General features: G+C 42.9%; 1 protein-coding gene across 1 annotated transcript in view; it reads left to right on the plus strand.

Moving 5' to 3' along the window:
* The window catches only part of ANO2 (anoctamin 2), a 239,517-nt gene that overhangs the window by 140,775 nt on the left and 72,325 nt on the right, over positions 1-26,417 (plus strand). The window contains exons 16-20 of the mRNA XM_073567770.1: positions 12,901-12,972; positions 13,753-13,954; positions 17,790-17,901; positions 18,262-18,319; positions 21,871-21,971. Of these exons, the coding sequence (XP_073423871.1) occupies positions 12,901-12,972; positions 13,753-13,954; positions 17,790-17,901; positions 18,262-18,319; positions 21,871-21,971 (545 nt within the window). The remainder of the gene's footprint in view (positions 1-12,900; positions 12,973-13,752; positions 13,955-17,789; positions 17,902-18,261; positions 18,320-21,870; positions 21,972-26,417) is intronic.

Raw genomic sequence — 26,417 nt, forward strand, 5'->3', positions numbered from 1 at the left:
CAAATTTTGTTTTATGAAACCCGATCCAATCAAAGTCGCTCAACTCTAATTATAATCAGGCATACCCAAAAATAAAATAGAATGTGTCACCACATTGGCCTCCACTTCAGACCTCGACATGCGTTTCGACCCTACTTATCTTCAAGATAGGTTATCACTTTCAGATCGCTTGCGGTCAGATCTAGTGGCAGCCAGATGTAAGTGGTGCATAGGTCCAGAGCCGCACAGCTCCGTACTCTCTTCATTGACTGTTCTTGCATACTGCAGCCAGCGTCGGACTGGCCCACCGGAGAACCGGAGGAATCTCCGGTGGGCCCTGGCATCCTGTGGGCCCTGGCACATGCTGGCATACAGTGTCAGCTGCCTAGGGCCCCCGCTGCTCCAGGGGCCCCCAGCCAGTGGTGTGTCTCACACCATGCAGCTGCTATGGGGGCCCTGTGCCAGCGGAGCAGCAGCGGGTGACAGGAGGCAGGAGCCCCTGTCCCCGCTGCTAAAGAGAAATGAATATTCACTGCTTCCCACGCCCACATGGGCGTGAGAAGCAGTGAATATCATTTCATGGTCTCCACTCCCCCAAGGGCCCCATCCCCCCAGCCCAGTAAGCCACTATGCGGCCCTAAATCAGGGCTGGCGCCGCTGTGTCTGGCAGACGTGCCGCGGGCACCAGAACGGGCACATTGATGACAGCCATGTGGGCAGCACCCAGAGCAGTGAGCGGCGGGAGGAGCGGCAGTCACCAGTGACACCGCACGGTGTTGATGGAGCCAGGACCGGCGATGCTATCCAGACAGTCTGGGCAGTAGCGCGGCAGAGGCGGCCGGGAACAGTGCACCAGGGCCGTGCCAGCAGCACCTGCAGGTGAGACCGGGCCCACGGCGTGGATGGAGAGGAGAACGGCGCAGAGTTGGTCAGGTCACGTGATCCTTGCATAGGACTGCAGGCAGACTCGCTGCATGCTCTCTGGAGCTCGTCCATATGGATGTAGCAGAGCTGAGCCGCTCAGGTGAGGAGAGGCAGGGGTCTGTGCTTCATGACAGTATCACAATGTGGTATCCATAGTTTTACATAGGACTGCATGATCTTATCATAATGGGGAATCCATGGTTTTACATAGGACAGCAGCAAAACCTGTTCTGTTTTCTTAGCGTTGGTGAATAGCTATTCTGCACAATTGTAGCAGAGCTGAGTTTGTCTGCTGTGCAAGGGGAAGTCCGTCACTTAGCAAGGGTCCTGGTCAAAGTGTGGTTTTACATAGGACTTCAGAACAAAACTACCTTATACTGATGTAGCAGAGCTGAAGCTGTCAGGTGTGTGAGGTTTGTCACTTGGTCCTGACACACACTGAAGCTGGAATCAGTGTGGGAGCGAGGAGGAGAGGTGAGTATTGTGGTTTGTTTTTTTATATCTCTATCTCTCTCTCTATCTATCCATCTATTCATAGATCTATTTATCCCATATCTATCTATTTATCTATCTATCTATCTATCTATCTATTATCGATCTTCTATCTATCTATCTATCTATATAACTATCTATCCATAGATCTATCTATTTATCCCATATCTATCTATATAGCATTATACCCTATGAGGGGGCAGCATTATACCCTAAGAGGGGGCAGCATTATACCCTAAGAGGGGGCAGCATTATACCCTATGAGGGGGCAGCGTTATACCCTATGAGGGGGCAGCGTTATACCCTATAAGGGGGCAGCATTATACCCTATGAGGGGGCAGCGCTATACCCTATGAGGGGGCAGCATTATACCCTAAGAGGGGGCAGCATTATACCCTATGAGGGGGCAGCATTATACCCGATGAGGGGGCAGCATTATACCCTATGAGGGGGCAGCATTATACCCTATGAGGGGGCAGCATTATACCCTAAGAGGGGGCAGCATTATACCCTATGAGGGGGCAGCGTTATACCCTATGAGGGGGCAGCGTTATACCCTATGAGGGGGCAGCATTATACCCTATGAGGGGGCAGCGCTATACCCTATGAGGGGGCAGCATTATACCCTATGAGGGGGCAGCATTATACCCTAAGAGGGGGCAGCGTTATACCCTATGAGGGGGCAGCGTTATACCATATGAGGGGGCAGCGTTATACCCTATGAGGGGGCAGCATTATTCCCTATGAGGAGGGCAGCATTATACCCTATGAGGAGGGCAGCATTTTATTCTATGGAGGGTTACATTATATTCTATGAGGAGGCTGCATTATACCTTATGAGGGGGTTGCATTATATTTTGTGGGGTGCTGCTTTATATTCTATGAGAGGGGACTGCATTATATTTTATGAGGGGAGATACATTATTTTATGAGGTGGACGGGACTGCATTATATGCCGTGAGGGGGGCTACATTATATTCAATGAGGAGGCTGCATTATACTATATGAGGGGGCTGCTTTATATTCTATGAGGGGGGCTGCATTATATTCTATGAGGGAGGCTACTCCAACCTCTGCTACATAGGAGTACTACATGTACTACCTTACATTATACCCGGATATTAGCGTGTTTTACCGCACAATTGGTGGTCTTGTATTTATTTCTATGTAGCTACATAGTGGGCCCCGAGAATGATTTTCTCTGGTGGGCCCAAGGTGTTCCAGTCCGACACTGACTGCAGCTCAGCTCCCATTGAAGTGAAAAGAAGCTGAACTGCAGTACCTGAGAACAGAGCCTGTTTGGAGCTGGCAATGGACTTTTTCCAGCATGGAGAACTGGTACATCCATCTTATTGTTGTGTTTTATTAGAGATTGCTGTCAGTTTAAGGTGCACAAATCTCTCCTAGAGAGAGTGCAGCCTCACAAATCCAAGTTTCCATTCAGTGTCAGTAAGCAGAGGAAGTCCTGCAGGCTGGATCTCATGTATACTTAATGCCTACATTTCTGTCCTGCATCTAGTGGGCACATGTGTGTCTTTGTTACTCTCTGCAGGGGGCATCCCTTACATACAACCCTGCAGACAGGCTGGAGACTGGGCTACTGAAACATTCTTCAGCAAATGTTTAAGGATGAGAGTGTGAAAAGTTGTGCCCATCCAGGGGGGATGATCCCAGGAGCGGGAGAACAAGAAGCCACATGTTTAGTGAGGGAGTTGGTGCAGTGACGTTGAGGGGCAAGAATCTGCTGCTGAGGTTCTGATGAACATGTATAGATGTCCTATAGATATTGGTTACAAGTTGGGCTGGATACACGTGCTATGGTCAAGGGATCCTTTGTCTGGATTTGAGGAACTATCCTAAGGACTGTTGTTGCCTTCTGGAGCTGGATACATGTGCTATGGTTGTGGGATCTGTCATGTGGATTTGAGGAACTATCTTAAGACTGTTGTTGCCGGCTGGTGCTGGATACACATGCTATGGTTGTGGGATCTGTCATCTGGATTTGAGGAACTATCCTAAGGACTGTTGTTGCCAGCTGGAGCTCGAATGTGGAATCCGTCCTCTGAAGGTGCATGGACTGTGACTACCGACTATACTAGCGGGAGATACAAAAGCTGTGGGCCAATCAAAAGTTGGGAGAAAGTTGGTATCACCTGGTATGGTGGCAGTGGAAATACTGGTCGCGTGTTGGGATCTTGTGGACTGGGGGCATCATTGTATCATCTAGGTTATTACAAACCACAACCTCAGATCTTCACAGAGCTGTTTACATCTAGCACCTCCGGAGCTGATAACAGCCGATCAGTGAAGGTGCCAGGTGTACAACTTTCACCAGTCCAATATTAAAGATCTTTATAATTCTGGACAAGCCCTTAAAGGTGCTCCTCCCCTATCCTTACGACAAACCGCTATCCCATTATTATAAGACATTCAGCTTCATGGAAACCAATCAGATCTTTTATTCATTCACTGATGAATGAATAGCCCTTGTGTTTTAACGCGTTTCCCAAGTACGGGGCAGGAAGTGTTGTCATGAGCCCCCTAGGTTGCGTTCCTTCCTCAGGAGCTTTAAAGTATGAAAACACAATATTGTAATTGGATATTTATTTTTATATATATAAATTTATGTTATGCATTTTATATTTATTTCTTCACTCTTTGTTGTTATTCTCTGTTTATTGTTCCGATATCACTGTCTGTTTAGCTTTCGAGCCCTCGCCTTCGGGGGTCCATCCATTCAGATAAACATAATAATAAACTATGTAATACTATATTACAAAACGACAAGAAAATCTCTAGCAAATTCCTGGAGTCACATACAATAATGCCAAAATGGTACCGAACTAGTCATGTAGAATTCTTACTCAATCTTTCTCTATGAGACAGACACATGCAGTGAACAGCAACAGTGCCCCCATAACAATGGCAGCAATAACCCCCTATAGCATTTACTTAACAAGTAACCTCATAATAGTACCAGCCACAGTGACCACATAAAAGTGGTGGTAGCTGCAACCTTTACTCTATCATACCCCCATAACAATACCAACCACTTCGTTCTGCAAGCCACAATGCCTAAGAACGAGCAGTAGTAGCCACATTAACAATGTCAGTGCCACATAAAAATGTCAGTAACAGTGCCTCCATAACATCCTCTACACGTTAGTGTCCCCATAACAATGCACAAGAAATTACAGGAAAACCAAGAAATGAGCCGGACTATAAGCTGGTATACGGGCAAAGTATAAGAGCACAGACTCATAACAATACCAGCCATAATGTCCCAATAACACTACCAGCCAGAGATACGCATTAATAAAGTCAGCCGTAACCCCATTACATTACCAGTCACAGTGCCTCCATAACAGTGCCACGCACAGCAGTATAACGGAACATTTCTTTATGTATTTACAGCCTAGAAAGTTTCAAAAAGTCATTTCTAGTCCGCGATGCGCGTTCTGCTAATAAGTCCTCGACAGGGACACAACTTCCTGCAGTTCAGGCTAAAATGTGTCCCCTTGGTGCTAGGGAGAAAAGTCCAAAAATCAACCAACCCCCAAGGAAGCATTGACCTTGTATAACTTCCCATCCTGACATTTCCAGGAAATCTTTAACAGAGCTGCCTCTTAAGGGGTCCGGAGACAAGGACATGATGTATTGCCAGGGGGTCAGATGGAAATCTCCAGTAAAAGATATTATACTTAGCAGAAGCAGCCTGGTCATGGCCCAGTGGGGAGTCAGTGCTGAGAACTAAGGGAGAAGATGTCATCTGGTCACCGTATAGCGGTATTATTGTGGCGCATTGTATGGCGTGATTTTTGCACTGTGTTGCAAGTATACCTTAACATTGTGCAGCTTATTATTGGAGCAGTATGACTGCATGACCAATATGTGGCAATCTTATCAACAGGCAATTATAGTATGGACATATGTACAATGTATGAAAGTGCGGCCTTACGGGAGTAATAAGAGGGGCACAATTCAACAAACGCCAGAGCTGTTTACAGGCAAAGCTTCCTGTAAAGACCCCTGACTCTAGTCAAGTTATTAAAGATGTATAGAGCTAGCTAGATAGAAACATAGATAATTGATAGATAATAGATAGATAGATAGATAGATAGATAATAGATAGACAGATAATAAATGGATAGATAATAGATAGATAGATAGATAGATAGATAGATAGATAATAGGTAGACAGATAATAGATATATAATGGATAGATAATAGATAGATAGATAGATAGATAGATTGATAATAGACAGATAATGGATAGATAGATAATAGATAGATAATAGATGATAGATAGATAGATAGATAATAGACAGATAATAGATAGATAATAGATAGATAATAGAAAGATAGATAGTTAGATAATAGATAGATGGATAGATATATAATAGATAAATAATAGATAGATAGATAGATAGATAGATAGATAGATAATAGACAGACAATAGATAGATAGATAGATAGATAGATAATAAATAGATAATAGATAGATAGATAATAGACAGACAATAGATAGATAGGTAATAGATAGATAATGGATAGATAGATAATAGATAATAGAAAGATAGATAGATAATAGATAGATAATAGGTAGATAGATAATAGATAGATAGATAGATACTAGATAGATAGATAGACAGATATATAATAGACAGATAATAGATAGATGGATAGGTAGATAGATAATAGATAGATAGATAATAGATAGATAGATAGATAGATAGATAGATAGATAATAGATAAATAATAGATGGATAATAGATGGATAATAGATAGATAATAGATAGATAAATAGATAGATGGATAGATAGATGGATAGATAGATAATAGATAAATAATAGATAATAGATAGATAGATGATAGATAATAGATGCAGTAGATAATTGATGTAAATATAGAGCTATATACACGCTTCTTTCGTTCTCTCTTTCATCTTTCTATTAGATATAAGAAGATAAATAGATAAGAAGATAATCATTAAATAACGCATAGCTGTCCGTTAATGATGCTGTTGGATACATGTATAGATACGTGTAGGGTCCGTGCACACGATCAGTAAACGCTGCAGGTTGGACGCTCCGTCCTTCTGCAGTATCCAGATAGTATTGGATTTCTAGATATCCCACTATGTGCGCTCGCTCGTGCATTCTCACCCGTACAATGTATGGGGCGCCGTGATTCCGCACGGTTCAGTGATCACATGCGGATTCACCTGCGATCCGGCAGCGGACATGTGCTGCGTCCAAAGCGCTGCCAAATACCGTGTGCACCCGGCCTAGGTGATCAGTGTATTGTTGTTGGGATCTGACTGCTGGGATCCCCATGGATCCTGAGATCTCCAATCACTGCTGTCAGACTGATGGAGATCCCCTGGTCGGACATGTGCAGCACAGAGAAACGGAAAAATCCATTCTCCGGCAGTCGGACCCCCGTGATCACGCACGAAAACACCAGCACCACCGATCTCTGGTTCTCATTGACAGGCGGATGTTGATGGTTTGTTTTCCTGGGGGGGGGCATCGTGCTCTCCCCTGTGATGGGGTCTTTTCTTGTTTCCCTCCTTAGATGCTGCTGTCACTGAGATTATTAGATCTGGTGATCTGGAACATATGTGTTTACTGTATGGCGGCCGTGTTGGTGGTCGATAAATTGTTCAGTGACTGTCGGCCTCACGCGGTATTTATTGCACATTTATAATTTGCATTTGTCTTTTTTTTTCCCTCAATCTTTATATTTCAGTGCTCGGGGGGATTATCATACTACTAAGCTACAGCGAACATGAGCCATTAAATGGCCGCACAACCTTGCAGCGCCGTGCTAGACGTGTTTTAAAGTAGATATGTCCTTTGTCACTGAACCGTCCTAAAAATAAAGCAGAGCTGTGACTGTCATACAAACCATGGCAGAATTAGCATACTGATAAGGTAGGGTTACCCTGCGATATAGCAGAGCTGGGTTTGTCTTAGAGTCCGAGTCAGAACTACTCAGCAGTATAGCGGAGCAGCCCAGCAATATCAGAGAGCTGAGTTTCTCAGGAGGTTCATATAGAGCTGGCACAGGGAAGCGGCATACGGGAGCTGCAAGAATACCCACTACCTGAATACTCAGGCAGCATCCTGCCACATGAGCCATCCTGTAAGACCATCAGAAGGAGGAGGACTGAGTAATAACTGGATAGAAATATATAGAGAGATAATGTAACAATACAAATATTGCTACTTTTTATATCTATATCTATCTTTCTATTATCTTTCTATTATCAATCTATCTACAGTTGAGCTCAAAAGTTTACATACTCCTGCAGAATTTTTGCTTTCTTGGCCTTTTTTTTTTAGATAATATGAATGATAACACCAAAACTTTTTGTCCGCTCATGGTTAGTGGTTGGGTGAAGCCATTTATTGTCAAACTACTGTGTTTTCCTTTTTTAAATCATAATGACAACCCAAAACATCCAAATGACCCTGATCAAAAGTTTACATACCCTGGTGATTTTTTGGGGCCTGATAACATGCACAGAAGTTGACACAAATGAGTCTGAATGGCTACTAAAAGTAACATCCTCCCCTGTGACCTGTTTGCTTGTAATCAGTGTGTGTGCATAAAAGCTGAGTACATTTCTGGGATCCAGACAGACTCTTGCATCTTTCATCCAGCCACTGACGTTTCTGGATTGTGAGTCATGGGGAAAGCAAAAGAATTGTCAATGGATCTACAGGAAAAAATAGTTGAACTGTATAAAACAGGAACGGGATACAAAAAGATATCCAAGGAATTGATAATGCCAGTCAGCAGCGTTCACACCGAGATTAACAAATGGAAAATCAGGGGCTCTGTAAAAACAAAACCACGGTCAGGTAGACCAACAAAAACGTTGTCCACATCTGCCAGGAAAATTGTTCGGGATGCAAAGAAAAACCCACAAATGACAGCAGCTGAAAACTGAGTCTCTGAAAACTAGCGGTGTGGCTGTTTCAAGATGAACAATAAGGAGGCACTTTGAAGAAAAATGGTCTGCATGGTCGAGTCACCGGAAGAAAGCAATTACTGCACAAATGCCACAAAGTATATTGCCTACAATACACAAAACAGCACAGAGACGAGCCTCAAAACTTCTGGAACAAGGTAATTTGGAGTGATGAGACCAAAATTCAACTGCCACAACAATAAACGTTACATTTGGAGATAGGTCAACAAGGCCTATGAGGAAAGGAGCACCAGTCCTACTGTAAAGCATGGAGGTGGATCACTGATGTTTTTGGGGATGTCTAAACTACAAAGGCACAGGAAACTTGGTCAAAGTTGAAGGAAAGATGAATGAAGCACGCTATCAGCAAATACTGGAAGCAAATTTGCAATCATCAACCTGGAAGCTGCGCATGGGACGTACTTGGACGTTCCAACATGACAACTATACAAAACACAAGGCCAAGACGATCTGTTATTGGCTACAGCAGAACAAAGTGAAGGTTCAGGAGTGGCCATCTCAGTCTCCTGACCTCAATATCATTGAGTCACTCTGGGGAGATCTCAAGCGCGCAGTTCATACTAGACAGCCCAGGAATTTACAAGAACTGGAGGATTTTTGCCAAGAAGAGTGGGCAGCTTTACCATCTGAGAAAATAAAGAACCTCATCCACATCTACCACAAAAGACTTCAAGCTGTCATTGATGTTAGAGGGGGCAATACATGGTATTAAGAAATGCGGTATGTGAACTTTTGATCAGGGTCATTTGGATGTTTTGGGTTGTCATTATTATTTAAAAAGAGAAAACACAGTAGTTTGACAATAAATGGCTTCACCCAACTACTAACCATGAGTGGAGAAAAAGTTTTGTAGTTATCACTCATATTCTCTGAATTATCTATCTATCTATCTATCTATCTATCTATCTATCTATCTATCTATCTATCTATCTAATTAAAACAGAGAATTCCTTTCCATTTCTTCGAGCGCTTGTGAAAGTCCTCTGCTTACAAGGTCAGATCCATCTTTCACGGTGATGATGACAATAAAGCGATGACATTTTTTAAATTGCACAGAGGAGATGTCAGAATTTCATTATTGAGGTCAAACATTGTCTTCGACATCTCCATAGAGCTCAGCGTGTGACGATCAGTCGCCTGTAAGGATACGGCAGTCGCTCAGCGCTGTACCACGGGCAAAATTTTTGTAAAAAAATTAGGCACAGCATCGTAAAACCGTACACATTTTTTTTTTTAACCCAATCAATCCCAGAAAAGATGCAAAGACTCATAAAGGAGCGGAATGTTCTGAAATTGGACGATTCTCTGTTTATTTTTTAGAGGCCGTGGTTCATTTCACATCACACATTAATGAGGTCTAATGATTAGCCCCGGTTTTCTTTGCAGCTTTATAGGTTAGGATTGGCACGGTATGGCGGTTTTTTTTTTTTTTTCTTTTAGCTATTGAAGACAGATGAGCGAATAGTTTACAGCGATTAAATAGTTAAGCTCTGAATGTATCACTGACCTCCAATTCTCCTTTGAAAAATAAAAATGATTCCCCTCCAAAGAATCGACAAGTTCTTAATATGCCACAGATACATAGAACGGTAATAAAACACGCACATGTTCGGCTGAAATGAAGTCATTCTCTGCGGTGTGCGATTTGGAAGGTTATGCTGAACCCGGCACTGAGCTTATAAATGACGGGGAACATATAGCCGCCGTGGAATGTAATCCACCACAAGTGCATCCTCCAGAATCCGCATATAATAGCGGCGTATTATAGATGCCGCCATATCGATTATTCACCTTCGTCATATCGATGCCGCCTGATATCTATATACAGTAGATAACACAGGATCCGCTATTCACATTAGGTGACATTACAGCTCACCTCCTCCCCCTCCTGTACAATGACTGATAACACCTCTATATACAGTAGATAACACAGGATCCACCATTCACAATAGGTGATGTCACAGCTCACCTTCTCCCCATCCTGTGCAATGACTGATATCACCTCTATATACAGTAGATAACACAGGATCCACCATTCACAATAGGTGATATCACAGCTCACCTCCTCCACCTGTACAATGAATGATAACACCTCTGTATACAGTAGGTAACACAGGATTCACCATACACAATAGATGATATCACAGCTCACCTCCTCCTCCTGTACAATGACTGATATCACCTCTATATACAGTAGATAACACAGGATCCACTATTCACAATAGGTGATGTCACAGCTCACCTCCTCTCCAATGACTGATAACACCTCTTTATACAGTAGATAACACAGGATCCACCATTCACAATAGGTGATGTCACAGCTCACCTCCTCTCCAATGACTGATAACACCTCTATATACAGTAGATAACACAGGATCCACCATTCACAATAGGTGATGTCACAGCTCACCTCCTCCTCTCCAATGACTGATAACACCTCTATATACAGTAGATAACACAGGATCCACCATTCACAATAGGTGATTGTCACAGCTCACCTCCTCCTCTCCAATGACTGATAGCACCTCTATATACAGCAGATAACACAGGATCCACCATTCACAATAGGTGATGTCACAGCTCACCTCCTCCTCTCCAATGACTGATAACACCTCTATATACAGTAGATAACACAGGATCCACCATTCACAATAGGTGATGTCGCAACTCACCTCCTCCTGTAAAATGACTGATAACACCTCTATATACAGTAGATAACACAGCTTCCATCATTCACAATAGGTGATGTCACAGCTCACCTCCTCCTCCTCCTGTATAATGACTGATAACATCTCTATATACAGTAGATAACACAGCTTCCATCATTCACAATAGGTGATTTCACAGCTCACCTCCTCCTCCTCCTGTACAATGACTGATAACACCTCTATTTACAGTAGATAACACAGGATCCACCATTCACAATAGATGATATCACAGCTCACCTCCTCCTCCTGAACAATGACTGATATCACCTCTATATACAGTAGATAACACAGGATCCACTATTCACAATAGGAGATGTCACAGCTCACCTCCTCCCCCTCCGGTACAATGACTGAGGGAGACGTTTCTGGTGGTGATGCCATGGAAGAACATAACATTTGGCTTTTCCTAGCCCGGAATGGCTGATAACAGATTGCAGTCGCCTGCTCTGTAAATAGACAGAAGACCCTCGGGTTCAGATTTTATAAGATGTTCATTCCAAGCACGAGATGCTTTTTGTTTCTGCGTCCGGTGCCTCGTAATGGGCGACAAGCGTATACACTCCACATCCTTATCGCCTCCCGCCCACATTAAGTTTCACGGTCAGACAAGACTTAACCTAACAAGGTAAAAAATAGATAAATAGAACGGAATTGTTAAAAAAAATACTTTAAACCAAGGCTGAAACACGATATGCACGAGCGATATAAATCCTCTGCCAACTGGCTTTGGGGCATAAAAAAAAAAAAGATATAGAAGAAACATGACAGTGTAGTAGAGCGAACTCGTTTCCACTATTGTTAGCAAAAAATATTATAATTAAAGGGGTTGGACGGGATGGAAAAAATAATTCCACTTCCAAAAACAGCGCCATGCTGGTCGCCAGGTCATGTGTGGTATTGCATCGTTCCCTTTAATTGAGCTGATCTGCAAGACCAGAGACAACCTGCAAACAGGTGATAAATCCACCTAGTAACAAGACCTGAAGTCCATCTATGGGAGTAAATGGTGGTCTTCACTTCCAAGGAAACACCGGTGTAGACAGACAACCACCACCCTAGGAGGATGGAGTTACTTAGGTACTTCTGTACATCTGTATTTAAAATATTCATGTTTTAAAGCAAAGATGTGTCTACCCTTGCTTTTTCCCTGAATTTTATTAAAGGGAATCTGCATCATGATGTAGGGATCGAGAGCCTGATTCCAGCGATGTATCACTTGGGTTACTGGGTGCAACAGTTATGATGGAATCACAGTTTTCTCTGCTGTAGAGCTCGGAATGTTGAGCTGTGTATAACCCCGCCCACACCACTGATTGGCAGAAAGCTGCCAATCAGTGCTGGGGGGTGTGATTGGACTAGGAGACACAAGACACCTAGTCCTTTAGTGATAATCTCCTGCTGATAAAACTCTGATTTTATTGAAACAGCAAACAAAACACAATCTAGTAAGTGATAAATCGCTGGAATCAGGGTCTCTGCCCCAACATCATGCTGCTCTCGGATTACATACGGCAATAACTTGCTGATGGAACCATCGTTTAGAGCTCCGATTTCTTTTAATGCAAATTCAAAGCATTATCAAAACATAAAGACACCTATAGTATAAATGTCTCCTAACAGCATACCGTGACTCTTGAGGAGCGACTACAATAGGGGTCAGTGAGAACATGCTGGAATTTGGGGGCCACAGCTTATGGACCACCTAACTAGAGTATTTTTTTTGCGGTATCCATTACTTTCATTAGTTCTACCTACAAAAATGTTAGAAAATTTTTTGCCTGCTTATCTGTTTTTCAGAAAAAGGAAAAGCTGACATGGAGGGATCGGATTCCCGCATACTTAGTCAATTTTGCAGCAATTTTATTTATGGTGAGTGACATTGCGCTTGATTTTGACTCTATGTTACCCCCAAGTAGTCGTTATTTAGTATATGAGCATTCACTAAAACTATTGTGCTATCAGGTCCTCCTAAGGCGTGTTCCCCCTTAAAAAATAAATTTTTACGTGATAGACGTGTATAATCTTCAAAATTGTCCCTTCACAATTGTTTTTTCTTTATCTTCTGCCGATCCTGATTTAGAGCTTGTCTTATACTTCAGAGCTGCATTAATAATTCAGCCGGTTGTCGTTGGAAACAGTCAACAAAGTTTGCAGTCAGACACGCCCCTAACAGTTTATCCAAGCCCCTGTATTTTAGGAGGTTGTCTCTTTTTGAAGACTGCAGTTCCCAGAATGTGGCCAGCAGAATTGTGAGCGCAGCTCCGAAGTATGATACAGATTGTGCTTCAAGGTTCAGTGCACTATAAGCTGTGTAATTAGTGATGCGCAAGCGTGCTCGGGTAAGCAACCCTGCCCAGGCTCGGACTGGCCCACAGGCAGATAGGAGAATTCTCCGGTGGGCCCTCATGCAAGAACAGGCCACCACCCTCTTATATGAGCAGTAGGTGGAGCAATACACTTGAATCACTATGTATAGACATTGGCAGCATCTTTTGCATTTAACCTTCTACCCAGTGGGGCCCTGGAGTTGGTCCCTGGTGGGCCCTTGGCATCCCAGTCTGACACTGACCCTGCCTATCTTGTCTCCAACGGTAGGATCAAATTCACATTCGGTCATCCATGTCCTACTGTCGTTCTTGTCCTCCGTAGATTGCGCTCACATTTTCAGCCGTCTTTGGGGTCATCATCTATCGGATCACCGTCGCCGCAGCCTTGGCGGTTAGTACAAACGAAAGCATCAGAGCGAATGTCCGCGTGACCGTGACGGCCACTGCTGTCATCATCAACCTGGTGGTGATTCTCATCCTGGACGAAATCTACGGCTCTGTTGCAAAATGGCTCACGGAAATAGGTAAGAGGGATGTCCATGGTCTTCATGTCACGTGTTCTCCTACAAGGACGGACCAGGGACTCGTGATCTCAGCCTAGAGAACTCGTCCGTTGCAATAGGACATGACGTCTGTCCCCGTATGTCTTCAATATAATAAATATTACAATATTATATAACTGGACCTACTTAAAGGGGTTGTCCGGGACTTTAATATTGATGGCCAATCATTAAAATAGGTCATAAATCCCTGATCGGTGGAGGTGCGACACCCGGCACCCCTACCCATCAGCTTTTCGCAGTGTCTATGGAGAGAGCAGAACATGGGCGGCCATCAGAGATAGTGGGCAAGGGACCTGCATCTAGCAGGCTTTTTATCATATCCCTTAAATGAAATCTGTCAGCAGGATTTTGCTATGTAATTAGAAAGCAGCATGATGTAGGGGCTGAGACTCTGATTCCAGCAATATATCATTTACTGCTCTGTATGCTGTAATTTTGGTAAAATCACAGTTTTATTCTGCTGCAGATCTAGCAGAGCTCGGAATCCTGAGCCCTGTATAACCCCACCCACACCACTGATTGGCTGCTTTCTGTATACACTGCATATTGACAGAGAGCTGCCAATCAGTGCTGGGGGGCGTGGTTGGACTAGGAGACACGAGAGACCTAGTCATTTAGCAATCTTCTGATGATAAACCACTGATTTTATCCAATCAGTAACACACAGCCCGGTAAGTGACACATCGCTGGTATCAGAGTCTCAGGCCATATATTGTGCTGCTCTCGGATTCTCTTTAAATGAGCACACATCAAGACTAAAGCATCTGAAAGTAGTGAATATCACGCGCCATGTTCATTCCAAAATGTGGCACCCTGGAGATTTATTTGTCTACTCTGTTGGGATATGGTAGGGAGTGGACAAAGTGCACGCCCCCAGAGAAGACTGTAAGAAAGCACCCAGTTGGACTGCAAGGTAGAAATTTCACATAATGCACCGCAAAATAAACAAATGTGAATATTTCTGTAATGGAGTGACGCAGCGCAAAACGGAAAAGAGCAGCAGAATCAGGGGAGATCAGAGATTTTTTACAAGCTGTTTAACCCAATTTTTTCTAGCAAGTGATAGACAATTAATATTAAAGAGGACCTATCATTAGGATGTGAAATCAATATTTTTTTGACGGTTGCCTATTGCTGGTCAACCAAAGGTGCCTTCATTCAGCTAATCAGGAGAATGTGTTATCGGTATCTGAATGGAAATATGTCATACAGTATGGGAATCCATGATAATTGGTAATGGATGCTCACTGCTCAAATGTAATGATGATTGGTGATGGATTGTCACCAAATTATCTCATCATGTTTCTCTAGGTAGACCTCTTGGACTCTTCTGTGTGACTTTCTTAGTAGATCTTAGAGCATACGATCATATGGTATCTTGCAGAGACCTCATGTTATCACCTGAGAACACTTAGACCACCTGATCAGATGAGGCTTTTGAAGGACATCATTTTATCATCTGAGAATGCTAGGAAAATAATGTTCCATGTGAAACCCATAATGATGATCTGTAATGGAAATGGACCCTCACCAAATCAACTTGATTCCACTTCGCAACTGGTGTCCTTCTCGTAGATTTTTGATCCATCTTTGACCAGCTGATGGTATGGGATTGTCTTCAGACCTCATGCAGATCTCTTACACTCCTTCATGTGGATTTTTAATCCCTCTCATCATATGTGATCCTGGTTTTTAGGGTTGGGACTAGAAAATGTAGATAAATGCTCTGGCCCATTGGGCTTGGGTGGCATATGATAATCTTGGGGAACATGCTCCATGTTTTTGAAGCTGAGGATGGACTAGACAGGAGATCTACCATGACTCCATCAGTTAAAGACTTGGAGTGAGACCTCTTTTTCTAAATCAGGACATCCTGATGGGACACATGAAAAGGAGAGGTTGAAACCAAGAACCTCTTAAAAAAAAATATGTTTTTAAGGACATTACAAAAATATGTCGTCACATGTAAAGTCAGGATTTCTCTATAACGAACCAATTAAAGTAATTAAAAATTTCAAAAAGTTAAAAGTTTAGCGCGTTAATTAGTCAGGCCTCTGGCTAAAGTATTTATTAGAAATAGATATACCCAGAACTCACAAAGGGGATTGAATATTTTGACCTTTGAGTCTTTGTTCTCATTTTTTTTTCCCTATAGCAAACTTGAATGTAACACGTGTGCCCTTTTTATTAATGCAACATTGCTGGCGGTATCTTTTTTTTCTCTAAAGGCGTCCCATGTTCCTTTGCCATTGTCAACAGATTTGTCAAGTAGATGATATAAGAAATGTTAGGAGACCAAGATGGAAACAAGGGTCACAAAAAAGAGATTGTATCTCATCGTAAAAGCAAAGGGTAACCAATTGAGCCATTGTGTCGCTATACTACACCTCTATGACTGCAGGCACACAGAATTTTTTTTTTGAGCTTTCTGTTGGATTCATAGAGGATCCGACAGAAAAAAAGCATGTGGCATGCTCTTCATCAGATATTGTATTATGAAGGTATTCATTTCAAGAACCATTGCTTCCAAAAAATAGATACTTCAACAATGTAGTGCCATGTAGCGGCACACATAGTGCCTATATCTCTATAGTATAAAGTTGTTTTATAGCCTCTCTGAAGATGGCTCTGGCATACTGTATGTCTTAGCAGAAAAATGGGCACGGCCATGGAACTCACATTTGTGACCCCATATGCATGAACACTATACTAGAAATCAAAGTTCGGTAAATGACCGAGTTCACTCAAGGCTCTTTCACACATCAGTATTTCCGATAGCAGCACGGGCAGAAAAAATGTCCCTCACACGTGTAGACTGATGACACACAGGTGATATCCCTGTGTCATTAGTGTGACACATACGGGCACCTGGGAAGCAGTTCATGCTCTTCCCCGGCGTTGGGTGCTGAAGTGAAGACAGCTCATATCACTGTCCTCTGCTCGCACTGTGATCAGCGCTAGAAGGGGACAATGTTGAGAGTTATATTCAACTCTTAACAGCGAGAGCAGGCGACGGCTGATAGGAGTATTCATCAGCTGCCGCGTGCGCTATAAATAAATGCATTTTTTTTTTTAATACGATCTGGGGTTCCCCTGTATTTTTGATAGCCAGCCAGGCCAAACTGACTGCTGTGGGCTGCATCCCTCAGCCATCAGCTTCAGCAAGGCTGTTTATCAAGAATAGAGAGGTCCCCACGCTGTATATTTTAATTCTGGCAGCTTTAGCTTGTCTGGTTGTCAAAAACTGGGGGACCCCACACCCTTTTTTAAATTATTTATTTAAATAATTAAAAAAACAGCATGGAGACCCTCTATTCTTGATAACCAGCCTAGCTAGCGCTATCAGCTGAGGGCTGCAGTCCACAGTTGTCAGTTTTGCCTGACTGGTTAAAAACAGGGTAACTCATGCCCATTATTTATGGCGCAATTAATGGGTCATTTTTCCTGGTGTCTGCCCCTAATTTTAACTGTTTTCGTTTTGCTTTCCTTTAAAGTCAATGGGGTTTGGGTATATTCATCGAACCGATAGATGAACATCTTCAGCAAACATCGGGACATTCTCCAATCTGAATGAAATCAAACCTTGATAGTTTTGCTCATCTCTAGTAAGGACCCCATTGGGGACCAGGAACTTCAAGTTATGTCTTCGCTGCAGGTTAATTTTTACATTGTTGATAAAGAGCAAAAAACTAATTATGGACCACATATCCTTTCTATTATACGTCCTACATATTTTTGGCGATCTTTGACTCTTTTCATCAACCAATGCAATAATAATGTATCTTATCCAATGCAGAGGTGCCCAAAACTGAGAAAACCTTTGAGGAGCGGTTGATACTCAAGGCATTCCTTCTGAAGTTTGTGAACTCCTACGCCTCAATATTCTACGTAGCATTTTTCAAAGGAAGGTAGGCAGTGACTATGGTACTTCACGCCATGACAAAATGTCAATATTCACTAGTCTTTAGTATCATATTTTGTATAACAAAGAACTGAGTTTGAGCCTTGGGGTGGCAGAGAGGCCTTTTACAATTGTTTTAATAAAATTATAATATAGTAAAAAAAAAAAAAAGAAGAAAAAGTAAACTTTTTTGAAACTTTTTGAAACTTTTTTTAACAATTAGCATATTTAGACATTGAAAATGCAAGAAATTAAACTAGAACTACTTATATGGCTAAAAAACAAGTTTTGTGGTATAGTGATATAGTACGTGTTGAGTAAGATTCCTTGATATTTTTTCTAATTGGTCATTTTTTGCGCCCCCTAGGTTTGTCGGAAGACCTGGCAGCTATGCTTATATTTTCCATGATTACAGAGTTGAAGAGGTGAGTGAGATCATAGGAAATCAATTTAATAATGATGAAACAAGGTTTACAAACGTAAACTCTACAGACCTAGCTCCAAAAGGAAAGGTGTCATGAGAAAATGAACTCTTGTTTAAATCTTTTTTTTTGTGTTAATTTTTTTATATACATTTTGTCAATGTTATATATATATATATATATACACTCACTGGCCACTTTATTAGGTACACCATGCTAGTAAGGGGTTGGACCCCCTTTTGCCTTCAGAACTGCCTCAATTCTTCGTGGCAGAGATTCAACAAGGTGCTGGAAGCATTCCTCAGAGATTTTGGACCATATTGACATGATGGCATCACACAGTTGGCGCAGATTTGTCGGCTGCACATCCCTGATGCGAATCTCCCGTTCCACCACATCCCAAAGATGCTCTATTGGATTGAGATCTGGTGACTGAGGAGGCCATTTGAGTACAGTGAACTCATTGTCATGTTCAAGAAACCAATCTGAGATGATTCGAGCTTTATGACATGGCGCATTATCCTGCTGAAAGTAGCCATCAGATGTTGGGTACATTGTGGTCATAAAGGGATGGACATGGTCAGCAACAATACTCAGGTAGGCTGTGGCGTTGCAACGATGCTCAATTGGTACCAAGGGGCCCAAAGAGTGCCAAGAAAAAATTCCCCACACCATGACACCACCACCACCAGCCTGAACCGTTGATACAAGGCAGGATGGATCCATGCTTTCATGTTGTTTACGCCAAATTCTGACCCTACCATCCGAATGTCGCAGCAGAAATCGAGACTCATCAGACCAGGCAACGTTTTTCCAATCTTCTACTGTCCAATTTCGATGAGCTTGTGCAAATTTTAGCCTCAGTTTCCTGTTCTTAGCTGAGAGGAGTGGTACCCAGTGTGGTCTTCTGCTGCTGTAGCCCATCTGCCTCAAAGTTCGACGCACTGTGCGTTCAGAGATGCTCTTCTGCCTACCTTGGTTGTAACGGGTGGCAATTTGAGTCACTGTTGCCTTTCTATCAGCTCGAACCAGTCTGCCCATTCTCCTCTGACCTCTGGCATCAACAAGGCATTTCCGGCCACAGAACTGCCGCTCACTGGTTTTTTTTTCTTTTTCGGACCATTCTCTGTAAACCCTAGAGATGGTTGTGCGTGAAAATCCCAGTAGATCAGCAGTTTCTGAAATACTCAGACCAGCCCTTCTGGCACCAACAATCATGCCACGTTCAAAGGCACTCAAATCACCTTTCTTCCCCATACTGATGCTCGGTTTGAACTGCAGGAGATTGTCTTGACCATGTCTACATGCCTAAATGCACTGAGTTGCCGCCATGTGATTGGCTGATTAGAAATTAAGTCTTAACACACAGTTGGACAGGTGTACCTAATAAAGTGGCCAGTGAGTGTATATATATATATATATATCACAGTCTTTATTAAAAATGTTAAAAATACAAATGGGAAGTCTTGTAGTTTTCACATTGGCCACTGGGGCTATTTTCGATTATACCTTCCTGTCGTTTCAGGAAACAACACGCGTACATAGTCACAATGGTCGGATCCATTCCTGACCCCATCTTTTGCATTGAAGCATCTAATGAGTGTATGCAAGGGTCATTGTGGAAGGAGTAGGGAATCACAGATTTTGTTTGGTGGATCCTGTATTATCAGCTGTGTATAGAGGTGTTATAGGGCCTTGTAAACCAGCCTCTGCTGATAAGGGTACTGCTCTAAACTCTTTTAGAAAGAACAGGAATTATGAGTCTAAAATAGTCCCAGTGGCCAGTGTGAAAATCTTAAGAATGGTAATTTTGATTTCTAATTAACCTTTAACATTATCAAAAATATTTAAGAAAAATACATGTAACACAAAAAAAATATTTAAACAATAGGTCACTCATTTTCTGACAACATATTCCCTTAAGTCAACTTTTTTCGTTAGGGTGCGCTATCATTTCATGGTGGATGGTATCCCTTTTCCTGAACAGCATCACCCAACTCTTCATTGAGCCGCAGTTTGGATCCATTCAAGTTAAAGGAGCCTGTTATGATTAGGTCACCGAGGAGGATAGCCGGGGAATAAGCTAGGCAACCAGATAACCAGAAAGGTTGGTAACTTAGCGAATTACAGACCCCTAAAACTAACAACACAACTAGAATTAGCCGTGGGACGTACCTACAATGCCCTAGATGCCTCAGCACAGCCAAAGATTTAACTAAGCGTAAAGCAAGAAAGGGGAAAGCTAAACTGCCCAGGAGCAGAAGCCCAAAGGAATAGCTAGCCCCCAAACGTATATTGCCGGTGAGACAAGTTGAGGCACAAACACAGGCAGAAATTAGAGTGAGCAAATGATGGGGTCCACAGTCCACACTGTCTAGATAAAACAGGACAGGAAAGATACTGTCTGCAATCACGCAAAAAACCCTAAGAAAAATCCAACACGTCTGATATGCAAAAATACTGAGGCCACACGACCTCTCTCCCACTAGATCAGCATTCTGGTGTGAACTGGAAGCAAAACAATAGATACTGATATAACAGGGGATTACCAATACTGAACACACTGACATGAGCTGTGGCATATGGAACGGGGTCCAGCACAGATCCCAGCAGGGAACAATGCTGAACCCACACAGCAAAGCAGAAAGCAAAAAAAGACAAAAACTGGATCAAATGCAAAAGATTCCAGCAAACAAATAACTTATTTGAACGATGCAGGACAAAGCAGGGGGGGCAAGCGGACTTCAAAATGCACAGGAAGAAAACCAAATCAGCAGGCAACTGAGGGGAGCTTGCTCACTTAAATCTTCCCAGTCTGCAACACCTGACTTCCAATCATCCTCTTCAGGTGATTGACTTTTGTCAAACCGACCAGCTCCATTACCCGCAGCAACCACCAGAGGGTGCCCAAACTCAGAAGTCAGGTCAAAAGTGTTCACAACAGGAGCCATGTTGTAGTTTGGAGTGCTGCTGTGGAGGGAAAACTTAGAAACGACCATTGCACCTCAATTTTCAGGATCAGTTGTGAATCTATATGGGAGTTTACCACTATGGTGATGGCATAGCCTAGCGATTTATGAGAAAACCCATTTAAAGATTATTTTCTTCGTTGAATTTTTGAATTTTTTTCTTTTAATTTTTGTAACTTTTTTTTTACTTTTAAAGATGATTTCACAAATTCATTTTTTTCGACTGCATTTTATTTATTTATTTTTTGCCCCCCAAAATACCTTCTGCGGGCAGTTTCAATTTTAAGTCAGAGAGTAGATATAAAACGTACAATGGTTTTACAGTGTTTAGTGCCCAAAAACATCCGATTTTATGCAGAATATTGGTCTAAAATTTGGCAATTGACCTATTCCCATGTGACTCATGTCAGGTTGGCCTACACAACCTTATGGCCACCCAGGCATATTACATTAGTTTGTGTCAAGCTACAATGGTGTAAACCTATGAAATCTATCAAGTATCAATTATATACCCCATATGTACAGACCCTATAGCATGGGAGATGAGCAAATGACGCTAATGTCCTGCTCTGGTTGTCTTGACAGTGCGCCCCCGGGGGATGTCTGATGGAGCTGTGCATTCAGCTTAGTATCATTATGTTGGGGAAGCAGCTGATCCAGAACAACCTGTTTGAGATCGCAATACCGTGAGTACTTCCAACACGTGCATCATTCTGTGACTATTTTTGTTGAAAATATTCTTTTTTTAAGCTGGTTTGTTGATGATTCTGAGGTTAGTATAACTTTGCATTCATGTCTTCGTGCTAGAATTTTATTTAAAGTGAACCTGTCATTAGGCCAGACGTGTTCAGTTTTTACTCTTATGTTATTCCTGCCGTTGCCCTGAGTTTTCAGTTTTTTGTTACTTTTAAATCTGTCATACGGTTCTATAGCAATGGGCATTTTTATGATCTTATCAAGGAGGCGTGGCTCACAGGTTCCTCTGGGGCGTGTCTTTAGACTGCTTTACATAATTACCCATTGAGCCACGCCCTTTTGAAGCAGACTATAAAGATTAGCACTAAATGAAAAAGGCTCATATCTCTGGATCCGCTTGGTGGATTTTAAAAAAGCGAGAAAAAGAATACTCAGGGAGAAGCGGGAATAAAAGAAAAGGAAAAAATGGCCACTTTTGACAGGTTCTAATTAAAGAGTTGCATCGTCAGAGACAAGCTCTTTTTGAAGGCAACCTCAGATCAATGGTATTCCACTCTTGGCAGCTATGTCAAATAACTGATCTTGCCGTCTAGTGAGGTGGCTGCCGTCGGGAAAATGTAATATAGCATTGTTGGCATTCAGATGAAAGCCCTTCTATGTAATTCATGGTTTGCTCAAGTCCTTCAGAAAAGAAGTCACTCCCATTCTGGCTCCTAGAGGGTGGTCCTGAGTGCAGGAGACCGCTCAATGATGTCCATGTGCCTTTCGATGGAATATGGACTGTAGTTACCTTCATAAGATAACCACTCTAAGCTGTAATTTACCTTAAAGGAATTCTCTGAGATCCTTAAAAAAAAATGATGCTCGAGTTAGAAGAAAGAGTGTAAAAAGGCAAAAAGTCTACACCCACCTGTTGAAGAACCCTCGATCAGGTAATTCCCATCGATCTGTGTAGCAGCAATGATATTCCCTCGCAACCATGTGCTGCCAATCACTAGGCCTCCGCGATGGACAGCAAAAGATTGCTGACCCGAGTCTTCCAGGCAATTATGCAAATTAGTTCTTGCCAAAGGAAAGAAACTTAGACTTTATCCCTGCTCTTGTATTAGAGCTCGTCAGACATTGACTTATGGGGTTGCTACTTCCTAGGTGGTACTTTCGGCATCATTTCTTTCATTCCGAGAAGGGATTTGCATGAAATCTGCTGGAACCTTCTCTTTCGGCTTCATGTTTATACGTTCTTAGATTAGGTTACTGTAAGCAACATGTTGTAGATGCTTCACCGGCACCAGGATTATAGATAAGGGGAGGCTTAGTGATGAAACGAGTCACCAGTGGAATGAATTTATGTCATTATGACCAAGGCAGTGAAATATGCAAACACACGACGTAAGGTTTTATCTCGTGATGTTATGCTTGTTCTGCCGTTTTAGGAGAGTTTTCTAGAGACGCGAAAAGGCAGGGTTTTTTAGGTCATGAGGGTGGTGAGGGTCACCGTGTGGAGCAGCGCAGTCCTCGCTCTTGTCCTTCGTTTTTGGTTCGTTTATGATTTTATCAAGTCTATTGGTCAAATTCCCCAGATGTTCTATTGGTGGCCGACATCATCGGAAAATACATCTAATGTGCATTATATATATGAGATCATTGAATGCTGCAGATCTCTTGAATTTGGAGGGAGAAGAATAATAACCCGCATGTTTTTAATAATAATATTGCAATTTGTTAAAAAAAAAAAATGAATACCTGTTTCTTCAGCCGATCTTCCACACGCTCCAGCTCCAGTCTCTTCTTTTAACCTTTCCCTTGTTTCCAACATCCTCTTTAATCCCCTTAAAGGAGTACTCCCATCTCCAAGATCCTATCCCAATATGTAGCAGGTGTAATCATAATAATATTAGCAAATATCTCCAATTAGAAAATGTAGTATAGTTTTCTTGATTCGCTATGTCTCTTTCCTCATGTACAGGACCTTAGGTATCCATGGTTATGACCACTAATAACTAGCTAACTAATTGTCACTATATCAGTGGTTGTAACCATGGATACCTAAGGTCCTACAATGCCTGCACATGAAAGAGACATAGTGAATCAGAAGAACTATGCTACATTTCTAATTGGAGGTATTTTCTGATATTATTAGTATTATTACACCTACTACATATTGGGATAAGATCTTGGGGATAGGAATGTCTTTAACTCTGTACTGGGTCTTCTGGCCGTTGACTGGGTCTCAAATATAACGGCGCACGTTGTGATGTCACACAAGACGTCAATATCTGAGTCCTACTCGGTGCCAGAAAGACCAGACTGAGAAAGCCCAAAGAGTATGTTGGAAAAAAGAAGAAGGCAGAAAGAAGGGACCGGAGAGCGTGGATGACCGGAAAACAGGCAACAGCGGGACAGGTAAGCGGCAAGGAGAGTAGCAGATATTTTTTACCCCTTTTCTGGTTCTCTACAGTTAAGCAATATAGCAGCAAGCTAGCCGCCAAGTGGCTGAATTCACGTGAAGTAACGTACCAAATATTTGTCCACCTGCCTCCGGCTTCTCGACACAGGCTAACAGGTCATTTTTCTCCCAAGATCTGGTCTAAGCAGAGTTATTCTGGGGCCGTTGATTGTTCGGTAAGGTCCTGATGAGGCTGCGAGGGCCAGACTTTTGATCTACTCATGCTTCGCCCTCGGGAATGACGATGCTTACATAAGATCTCGGGTATGTGAGCAGGTCACTGAGAGAACGTTGACCTGTCAGTCTTTGATGGGAGGCATTGAGTAAGCAGGGAGAGAGAGAGAACCTGGAGAGCTGTAAGTGCAGTTCCCTACCCTCTGCATTGGTGGCTTATTAGTATAGAAATAATCAAGTGTAAAAGAAAGTGTATCAATCAAACATTAGGAAACGCAATATGTAACTGGGAAAAAAGGAATGTTGTACCCCAACGCGCGTTTCGCATCAGTAACTTCCTCATGGGCTTCTGCATTTATAACATTGGGAATGGATATGACAAATATCTCTGAACTTTTCAAAATCATACCCATGCCCACCAGCATCTTTTACCGTCAACTCTAAATTACAGGGAGCAAGCTGCATTTTTACTATTAGCCCTACCAAAGTGATGCAACTCTTAAGATACCAAACTATGTTTCCCACCCTCACCTACATGGATTATAGACTGATACATTCAATGGTAATTAGAAAATCCAAATTTTTTTATCGGTCTTTCAGTCTCTATTGCGTTTCCAGTCGGTGCTGGTATAAGCATTGAACTCATACACAACCTGTTATCCACCCTTGACTCCACAGCGTCATAGATGAAACTAAAAAAATAAAATAATAATAATTAGTGTCAATGACGTAAAGGGGTCGTCCATGGAAATGGGACACAAAAACGATCATGTGCTGATGAAGAAACACTCTTCTATGATGAGAAATGGAAATATAGCTACCAGGACTGCGCGTGAAATGAAGGCATTGGCGATGTTTTGCTTATTGAAATATACTAGAAAGTTATTTAAAATCGCAAAATAAACTAAATCTAAAAATATTTGATTCGTAGTGGACAACCCCTTTAAGTGTAGGTGCTCTAGACTTTATTTATTAGCATGTCCGCTCATTCCTCAACCACGAAACCACAAAAACACTAGTGCATGCTAATGTGGTGCTAGCAGGTACGCAGGATGCAGTGACGAGTCGCGAGACGACCTGGTGCTTTTTATAATAACGTTTATAGGACTAGAGGTAACTTCCCTCAGTCCCGGCCTGATCAACAAAAGGGGTAACAAGGGTTGCCCTCGCAGGGGCTCAATACAAGCAAACACAAACGGGGTAGAACACGACTATGTCCGGCAATAGCCGGTCACTATAGGGCCGCGGTATGGCCGACTACGGGTCCTTAATTATATAGTCAACTTAGCTGTCCAGACGTCCCTCGCCATTTGGGATAGTGGTCTTTCGGCGCAGCAGTCGCTGGGCCCAGTTGCTGAAGCGTAGACGAAGTCTTCGAGCGCTCCGGCGCTCTGATGACACTGGAGCACCACAGGCCCCGGCGGAGTCTTTGGACGATTGGGCCGCAGCCCCCGGACTGGGGCAAGCGGCATCGAGGTGGGGTGGCGAAGGGCAGGCCACCTGCGCAGCTAACAGCCGTGGCGAGGAATGCGCGGCAAGCAGAGGCTCGGCACCTGCCGCGGTCCGGAGCGGGACAGTGGTGGCCACCGACGGCACTGTACTTGCCGCGGCCACTGGTGAGGGCAGGGCGGCTGCGGGTGGCGAGGGACAGGCCGCAGCCATTGGCTGAGGTGAGGCGGCAGCGGCCGTGGGCGACCGTGGGTAGGCCGCGGGCTGAGGTCAGGCGGCGGCCACGGGCTGGACTGGGGCCGCAGTGGCCGCGGGCTGGAGCGGGGCAGCAAGTCCCGGATGATCATCTTGGCGCCGTCCCTCTGGA

The sequence above is a fragment of the Dendrobates tinctorius genome, unplaced genomic scaffold (genome assembly GCF_039654945.1).
Source record: "Dendrobates tinctorius isolate UK_male_01 unplaced genomic scaffold, ASM3965494v1 ptg000020l, whole genome shotgun sequence".
Taxonomy (NCBI): domain Eukaryota; kingdom Metazoa; phylum Chordata; class Amphibia; order Anura; family Dendrobatidae; genus Dendrobates; species Dendrobates tinctorius.